This window comes from Centruroides vittatus, unplaced genomic scaffold (assembly GCF_030686945.1).
Source record: "Centruroides vittatus isolate TY-2023 unplaced genomic scaffold, ASM3068694v2 contig_3313, whole genome shotgun sequence".
Lineage (NCBI taxonomy): Eukaryota > Metazoa > Arthropoda > Arachnida > Scorpiones > Buthidae > Centruroides > Centruroides vittatus.
The window spans coordinates 192590-202623 of NW_027122127.1; the positions used below are offsets into that span (position 1 = coordinate 192590).

Genomic DNA, 10034 nt, shown 5'->3' on the forward strand with positions numbered 1-10034 from the left:
TGAAGATTTCATGTTGTTATAAACCAGACATGGGCAAACTGCAATCCTCCTTAACTTTTTCTCTAATGTTTTGTTACATTTAACATACTGACAGAAAAAAGTGAATAAAAATATAGTGTGCTTCTATTAGATTATTATTATTATTATTATAAAAATACCAAACTGTTTTTTTTCCTATTTTTCTTTTTTATGACAATCAACACAGAGAATACCATCCCTGGGTTCAATGTGCAATGCTATTGTAGTAGTATCTTCTGATTTTAAGTCAGAGAAAAGCAAACTATTGAATGGTCAGATTAAATAGTAATGTTACCTGATAAACTGCAATCACAAATTCATATTTTTATCATCAGTATTATACACAACTAATTCCTGAGGCTAAGCACAAACTAATCAAATACAATGTCAAACTAAGTTCATAAGATTTATCATAGCTTTGACCATTGACCATGCAGTCTTCAATTTAATGTCACTCTATGTCATACCATTTAAGTGAAAGTAGGCAGTTCCTTTGACAATTCTCAGATCCAACATATTGGATTTTTTGTGCGGTGGTTACGAGACTTTCATGCACAGTGAAATACAGTTTTTGCACTACTTATTTCGGTTGCAAGCTGCAGTTTCAAGTGGAAAATTTTTTGACTGATTATCAATTATTTTATTAAATTATTAAAACTGTAAAACATATATAAAATACCTTTAGTATTACATATTTCCTTGTCCATTATATATTACCTGTATTAATTAAAAAAATGCTTATTAATTAACTTTTTGCTAATAAAAAAAACCTTGCAAGAAACTATAAGTAACATATCTTAATTGCTAATTTTTATCATGTTATAAAGAAACTCCTCTCAGCAATAGTTCATGGAACAGTAGAGGGAATATTTATTGCTTCTTTAGAACTATGTCATGAGTGATATTACCATTACAAGATTGTCAAAGGAAAGTAGCAACATGATTACAGAAAGCTCATATGAAATCAAGTAAAAAGCAACAGTATCAAATAGTTTGTGCTGGGCTTAATATATATAACTGTTCAGGTTCAACAAAAACATTTATCATCATAACATTTCTACTGTTTTTGTTTGCTGACAAAAATATTTAAAAATATAAAATAAGACAAAAGTCCACTGGTTGCCTGTGATTTCAGTTTATGTTTGAGATTATGAATTGCTAACATGTAAGATATCAAATAATTGCTACAATTGATTACGACTAACTAAACGTACTAAGGAATATTTAATCATCACACAGTTATTAAATGACTCAAAGCATATATATTATATACTGAGTATATAATATTTAATTCATTTTTGTAAATTTAAATAATTAATAAAATTATAAACACATCCGATTTTCAAGTTTTTAATTTAATTATTAGAATCTGTAGAGATATGATCAAGTATTCCGATTTATTTCATTTATTATTTTAATAATTTTCTGTCAGAATGTTAGTGGTTAAAATTCAAAAATTGTAGAAATAGTTCAGTATTTATTTAAGACAGTTTATGATACATCTTAAAAATAATATTTCTTTTAAACTACTAAACTGTTTCCATTAAAAATAATAATAGCAACTTTATTTTTTATCATCTAAAGGTGATACTTGAATGAATGTTTCCTTTAATTTATATTACAAATCTAAAAATTTAGCATTTTCATTATACATGTACCACTATTCAGGTAAAAAATTAATATCTGAAATGATTAACTTATATGTGGAAAAATCACACCAGTGGGAATGCTGGGTCTGTGTGAGAGAAATTAAATCAATAATTAAAGAAAATTATTGGTCATGTGTAATAAGTTTTATTGTTATCTGTTTAAACACAGCTTAAAGATAATAAATTAACCAAAATTATGTAGAAAGATCTTATTTATCATCATTATTTTAACAAATTCTTAGATGATCTCTCCTTTTAGGAGAAAAAAATTTTTAGATGCAAAAGAATTATGTTATAATCATACTATATTGCAGTGTTTTAAGCATATATAATTTTTTGTAAAAATATTTAGATGCATTATCCTTATACTCTATGCTAAGGGTTTTCAAACTTTTTCTTTTAAGTACCTGTTGCTGAAAACAGAAAGCCCGACATACCATTAACTGCATGCCACCCATTTGTTCAATAAAACAATAACGACAGATGGCTGTAATGTTTCAGCAAACATGCAAGCAATGTGCACATAAGATGCAAATAAGATATTTCAGCTGAAACATAACTTCTCTGCTAGCCAATTTTAGTATGCCTGTTTTTTCTAATTAAAGTCTGTATCCTTGGTGAAAGGGTAATCACAGATATGATTAAATCTGGTTCAAGATAAAGACAGTTTCTAGATTATCTTCATATTAAGCATGATGGAAAATGCTTTTTCACACAAGTATGATGATACAAATGGAAAAAGAGGTGTAATTGCTTGAAACTGAAGGATACTTTTTTCAGCTTCACTTCAAGATTGTATTAGTGATTTTTCTTGGAAAAATTCATGCATATGATGATCTAATGCCATGTCTATCAGCATTTCTTGCTGCTGGATGGAAAGTTTGACTTGCACCACATTGTCCATCATAATTATGGCAACATAACCCAGCAATTCTCGATGTCACTTCCCTTACATAAGAACAAGAAATACGAAAAAACTCAGAGTGCAGCCTCTGCAATATTCCACCATAATAGCTTGTATTTCCTGTCTATAATTGGCAGTGATTAAGTTCAGTACAAGAAATTCAGACAAAATATGAAACGTGTCTAAATTTGAATAGTTTCTTGTGAAATGCCGAAACTTTTTCTTCTATTGTAAAAATGTTATGTCCATATCCTTGCAGAAACAGATTCAGTTCATTTAGTTTCTCAATATGTCCACAAGGTATGCAAGGTGGAAAACCCAAGATACGTTTTCAAATTTTTCTGCAAGTAGTGTCTTATCTTTGAGGAAAAGATATACTTCATCTCAAAGTTCAAAAAGCCTTCTCAAGACATTTCCTTTCAACAACTAAATTGGTTAATTTCGTGTTAATTTTAATTCATGAAATTGGTTAATTTCATGAATTAAAATTGTCTTCTGAGTGCTTCTTGACTTCTGATAAATGTTGGATAAGAAAGACGTAACAATTTGTTTATTCATCTATAAACCACTTTTAGTGGTTACCAAAAACATGGCACAAGTTGCTGACTTGGAGCTGAATTTTAAATGCAGAAGAGAGCATCCCACCTGGTTTTCTGAACTAAATAAAACCATAAAAATATACTTTATGTTATGATAATATAATAAAAAAAAAGTGTCCAGTGAGAATTTTCCAATTTATATACAAAGAATTTATCAAAATCTATTAATATATATTAAAAAGAACTGCATAATTTTTTTATTAGTTAACAGAAAAAAATAGCCAAAAATATAGACAAAAAACTTAGCTCAAAAAGCAACCAAAGACATGAACAATATTTTTATCCACCAAACAGAAAAATAGCCCAATTTGGTACAGAGCAACCAAACCTAAATATGATGGCCATGGGAATTGCAACTAACTGAGAAAGCATTACACGCCTGACTTTGGTTTCTGCCTCTTATTGGACAACCAGATCTCGATGTAAGTGGCAATGGCACTCTCGCACTTGAGTTGACACAGTCAACTCCAACTTTTACTGTTTTCCTGTACAAAAATTAATGAGTGAGGCAACTCACAGTATATGACATATGACTGACTTTAGTTGACTTTGCCAGGTCGAGCCAAAGCCTCACATACCACCTGGCATTTGTCAACGTACCAGCATTGGTACACTTACCACAGTTTGAAAAACACAGCTCTATGCAACTTACAATGAAATACTAATATCATTGGGTATGTTGGGTGTCAGACCCAGATGCAGTTTTGAGCTTTAAAAAATAAAAGCAAAAATCAAGAAAATTAATATAGAATGCTTAATCTATTACTTTAAGGTAGACAAGCAGGCAGAGCTCAAAATACAATCGATTAATTTAAAAATTAAAAACACAAAAAAGTGCCGAGTCTTACACATCCGACATATCACTGGCTTATAGAACTATCATACATTTTGTGAATTATTCTTGTTATTCTATATTAATACTCAATTATGAATTTAAAAAATTCATTAAATAAATATTCCTCTACAGAAAAACTTTCACAATGCACTAAAAAACTATATACAATTTTATTATATAAAAATCCATAAGTACTATAACAGAATCTAGATTAGTCAGAAAGTCCTACGCAAGCGACCGTTTTGAATTCCATCTAGAAAATATCGGAACGAACTAACCGAACAGCAGGTCTAATATGCCATGGCCTCCTCGAGTCCACCTTATTGGTAAAAATTTGCTTTAGGGCATTACGAAAGAGAAAAATTCATGATACCCTCTTCGTAGAACTTTCCAGTTTTTTCCGCGAAAAACTGATCCACGTGGTTTTTGCAAGCTTCCAAACTATCAAAGTTTTTATCATGAAGGGAATTTTGTAGAGAACGGAACAAATGGTAGTCCGACGGGGCAAGGTCGGGTGAGTAAGGGGGGTGGGGTAAAACATCCCAGCCTAGTTCCAATAATTTTTGGCGTGTTCGTAAAGACGTGTGAGGTCTGGCATTATCTTGGTGAAACACAATGCCTTTTCTATTGGCCAGTTCCGGACGTTTTTCTTTAATTGCCATGTTCAGATTATCCAATTGGGAACAATACTTATCAGAATCAATTGTTTGATTCTGTGGAAGCAGCTCATAGTACAGGATTCCTTTCCAATCCCACCAGACAGTGAGCATGACCTTCTTTGGATGAAGACCGGCCTTTGGAGTTTTTAATGGTGATTCATTTTTCTTACCCCACGATCGTTTTCGGCTGATGTTGTTATAAATGATCCACTTTTCATCACCTGTCACTAAACGCTTCAGAAAAGGGTCATTTTGATTTCGTTTTTCAAGAGAATCACAAATGGAGATGCGATCCAGTAAGTTTTTTTCCGTTAAGTCGTGAGGTATCCAAATGTCATAACGATTCACGTATCCGAGCTTCTTTAGATGTTGAAATACAGTACTGTTTGATGACTTCACTATGTCTGCAATCTCTTGAGTTGTGTAATGAGGGTTTTCATCCAATAATGCTTTGATTTGGTCCTCTTCAATAACAGGAGGTCTTCCTGAGCGAGGAGCATCTTCAAGGCTGAAATTACCCGTTTTAAATTTTGCAAACCACTTTCGAACAGTTGATTCTGATACAGCACTCCCACCATAAACATCACATATCTTTTTTGCTGTTTGTACAGCATTTTTGCGTTTACGAAAAAAGAAAAGAAACAAGTGTCGATAATGCACGTTGTTCGCATCCATTTTTGCAATGAGCCAAATTAAACGCTATTTGAATAATCTTAACGGTTTTTTTGTAACGGACGCGTCTCAAGGTCATTTATCGTAATATTCATTGGTTTGTACAATTCTAATCATTTTTGCGTCAATCGGTCCTCTACAGAAAAACTTTCACAATGCACTAAAAAACTATATACAATTTTATTATATAAAAATCCATAAGTACTATAACAGAATCTAGATTAGTCAGAAAGTCCTACGCAAGCGACCGTTTTGAATTCCATCTAGAAAATATCGGAACGAACTAACCGAACAGCAGGTCTAATATGCCATGGCCTCCTCGAGTCCACCTTATTGGTAAAAATTTGCTTTAGGGCATTACGAAAGAGAAAAATTTCCCAACTCCTCTTTACAAACAGTTGAAGATCCAACAATTTTTATTGCAAACTGCTTTAATGGCCTCTAGCAAGAAACACAAAAGCAAGAAAATATTAAAATTTGTGCAGAAAACAGAGAGAAGCATACAGAAATTGTCTGTATGCTTCTCTTGAATGTGTGTTCTTGTATTATACCTTCCTTTTTTTACTTGTATGCATAAAGATCTTGTAACAATGTAAAAAAAAAAATGAATTAAACTTGTTTATGTTTATATTCAGCACCAACTTTGACCTTAGATTAATCAGGAACACGTGTCAACCCACTCGCCGCCTTAGAACTCGACTGTTACGATTTACAAACATTCATAAACACATCAAACAATTAAAACCTCGTGTAAAAAGTATAACAATTAACATTACGTAAGATTTATTTCGACCAATCATAAATGCCCATTTCACAATCAAAAATACTCTATTACATCGAATCTAAGCAAATTACACGGCGTGTAACATAATAAATACGTGCGAAATAACTTTATAATATTTTAAAAACTGATAAATTATAAGAAAAAAATAACTTACAGCTTTTAGAATTCGTTTCTCCGGAGGCGATTTGACAAGCCACCCGTCGTGGACGATCTCCATTACATGTAAAAATCGGGCTTTCTATGCTTTGTCACCTCATAGAAATCGTTCAGATAAATAAAATCATCATCAATAATTGTTTATCTAACAATTTGGTTAATTAATATTAAACCAAACTTCGACTTCGTCATCAGACGAACTGTTCCGAAATTCCATAAACACTTCCGACAGCGACACACAACAAGAAATACTTTTATCGTTTGGTGCAGGATGTCGTTACATTCTAAAATGACGATACGATATAAAAGGAACGTATAAATCGATTAAAATTTTTAACGATAAATCGTAATAATGAGATTTATAATAAAAAAATAAACGATTTAATTTAAAAATTTAAAAGTTTGTTTTATTATTATTATTATTATTATTTTCGTACGCGTATTTTATGTAATATTTTCGATTTCGTTCGTATCACAGTTTAGTGATTGTCAAATATGTCGATTCCCAGAAAACACGAGACATTTTTTTAATCAGAATTTAAAATAAATAATTTTATATTTGGATTAAAAAATAAATAATAATTATATAAATGTAGAATAAATAAAAAATATATTTCGAAAAAATGAAGTTATTGAATTTAATTTTCGTTGATTTCGTATTATAAAAAATTTTCATTTTTATTTACAAAACTAACTCGTGTGTCTTAAGCAAATGAAATTTCCTGTCAATTTAAATTCCAGTTATTATTAAAGATAAAATCATTAATTTTATATTATGAATATTTATAATATAAATATTCTCAATGCCGTAATTCCGGAATTTTAGTTATCTTTGTTCTTACTAGAGGTCACTAAAATTCAATATAAACATTATTATTATTACATTAATTAATTAATTAATTTTTATAAATGAACTCTAAATGAAAATTCATTATTGATTTAATTATCTATTATAAATTTATATTAAGAAAAAATTGTAAAAATATATATATACATTTTTTTTTTTTTAGCATTATTAATAGAGATGGAGATCCAGTTCCGCTTCTGGAACTGGAACTGAGTGCAGAACTAGTTTAATGAACTAGATCAGTGGTTGAAAACCACTGATCTAGTTCATTAAACTAGTGGTTTTTATTTTGTCAAAATCGCCAAACCCATATTGCAAAGTTATTCCTAACTCCCAACCGAAACTTTTGGAAGAATAATACTACTTGGTTTCGTTTTATTGAAATAACATTTACAAATACAATAGAATCCCTGTAATCCGACATACAGTAAGACCCCGCTTAACGCTGCCCCGCTTCACGCTGTTTCGGTATTACGTGGTAGTATTAAACTTCCCCGAGATCGCACGCAGTGTTGGGATCAAGGCGTAAAATCAAATTTTAAAGCTTATTATCTGCGGCGGACATTCCGACAACTAATTGATAAAACAGATGGAGCAGATAAACAATCCATTAGAGATTTTTGGAAAAACTAGAATGTCATGGATGCTGTAGACAACATCAATCTTTCATGGAATGAGGTAACCGAGAAATGTTTGAAAGGAGTATGGAAGAATGTATGGCCGGAGCTAAGCAAGGATGTTGACACAAGGGAATCCATTGTTGATGCCGACGAAATTATCAAGCTAGCTAATGAAACAGGGTTGGATAATATAAATGCGCAGGATATTGAAGAATTATTGCGAGTTACAACTGGAGAAAGTTTTTCCAACGACGATCTAAAAGAATTAGTAGAACAACAGGTGCATGAAGATGAGGAAATTAGCGTTTCTGAAGATGAGGAACAAAAGGAACTTTCAACGGATTTTCTAAAAAAAGTTTAGCCACTATAACGGATATTGCGGATCAGTTTATACAAAATGATTTCAATTTTGATAGAAGTTCAAAGGCAAGACGAAGTGTCGTGGATGCGATGTCTCGCTATCGACAACTGCTTGCTGAACGAAACAGGGAAAGGCAAACGACGTTAGATGACTTCTTCACAAAGAAACAAAAAATGTCAAATGAGGAAGAACCTTCCTCATCACAAACATAACTTCTTTACTCGAACTTTTTTTTTATTTTCGTGAATGTTTTATGAATAAATTACGATATTAGCAATAAATAAGTCTATAATTAATGTAATAAAAAAGTATTTAACAATAAATGTTACAAAATAAAACAAAAGAAAACTGATAAATTATCTTATTCTCGGTTCTGTTCCACGTATCCCCCTTATTTCCATGTTAAGATGACCCCGTTTAGCGCTCTGTCATCTAGGAACGCATCTCCCGCGTTAAGCGGGATCTTACTGTATATCGCACCGGCGGGTGTAGGATTACTGGATTTTGTATGTATGTATTACTGTATAGTAAAATTGGTGCACTTGGTGCACGTATTCGTTTATCGTATTAAACACAATTGTGACTATTTTGCCAACCGCACATACAAGAAAATTTAACGACTGACAGTAACACAAAAATTTCATGTACTTACACAGCCCTGTCGGATTACAGGGTGTTTCGTTCTGGTGGTGACTGATTATAAAGGCTCTAACGTAATCAAAAATCCATATACTGTATATATAAACTTTAGAAAACCGTTAAATTTCATACAAAACATGAGAAAAATGTACAAAAGTATGTTGAATACAGTATTTATTTTTAAGTTGAGCCCTATTTGCGTTTGGCACGCGAGTTCCTCGGAACTGCTATGTTCTTTCGGAATTCCTTAAAGTGTTGGACTAGACGATTCCTAGAAACTGTCTAGTCCAACACTTTAAGGAATTCCTATCCAAGCAATTCTGGAATAGAATCAACAAACAGAAATCACGATTAGAAACCGAATAGTGAGAGTAAAACATGAAACAACATCACTCTCGTTGCCGAGAGGAAATAACTGAGTCCGAAGAATCACTCGGCGTTGATAAAATTAAAAGTTTATTATTTACAGTTAATACCGATAGTTTCCGAAGAAACAATTGTACACACGAACCAGGAAAGTATAAAGATACTTGGAACCACCCGTAACAATACAGTATTACCGATTGATCCCCACGTGCTGACAAAACAAAGGACTTATTCTAACTTATGTCTATAACTTAACTAAATTTACAAAATAAAGGGGTCTAAACCAAGATGGGGTTGATAAGAATTAGATTCGATTTTCGATAGGAAAAGAAGGGTCAAAAGGGGGTGACTGGCAAAAATAAACCTTAAGTCCGTCAGTGGCGTGCCGTGACATTTGATGATAGGGAAACTGTGTTTCTGTGAGAAGCCGACTTCCACGGGCAATCAGTTAATTGCGCGTCAGTAATGATCTTGGTTCCATTCCGGTTCTTTCAGTAGGGTTTTATTTGTGTCCCCAATTCCCTAATCTCTTAATAATTTAACTATTGTACTTCTTAAGTAAAAATAAGTTGAAACCGGTTACTTTGTACTCGAATATTTGTAGTCTTGGGAAAACATTGGAAAGACAAATTTTTATGACAACGGATATATAAATCGTAAATTTAAGGAAAATAAATTCTAGAGCTTTTTTTGTACCTTGTACAAAATTTCTTAATTAAATTCATTAAATTTGGTTGTAAATGATGCTGCCAAAGTAACAGTTAATTTTTTAACATTGTACAAGAATTGTACACGTTTTATCTGCATCCCCTTACAGATGGGACATACTAAATCGTAATATCACCGGTTTAACATTGAAATCCGTAAGTAATATAAGATGGGAGAACAGAATAAACACAGAATAAATATTAATATATCAAATATT

The 10034-nt window shown here is 31.8% G+C and overlaps 1 protein-coding gene across 1 annotated transcript in view; it reads right to left on the minus strand.

Moving 5' to 3' along the window:
• The window catches only part of LOC136973929 (GRB2-associated-binding protein 1-like), a 51462-nt gene extending 44917 nt beyond the window's left edge, over positions 1-6545 (minus strand). The window contains 1 exon segment of the mRNA XM_067268698.1: positions 6275-6545. Coding sequence (XP_067124799.1) covers positions 6275-6337 — 63 coding nt within the window. The 5' untranslated portion in view covers positions 6338-6545.
• Positions 6546-10034: the final 3489 nt, after the last annotated feature.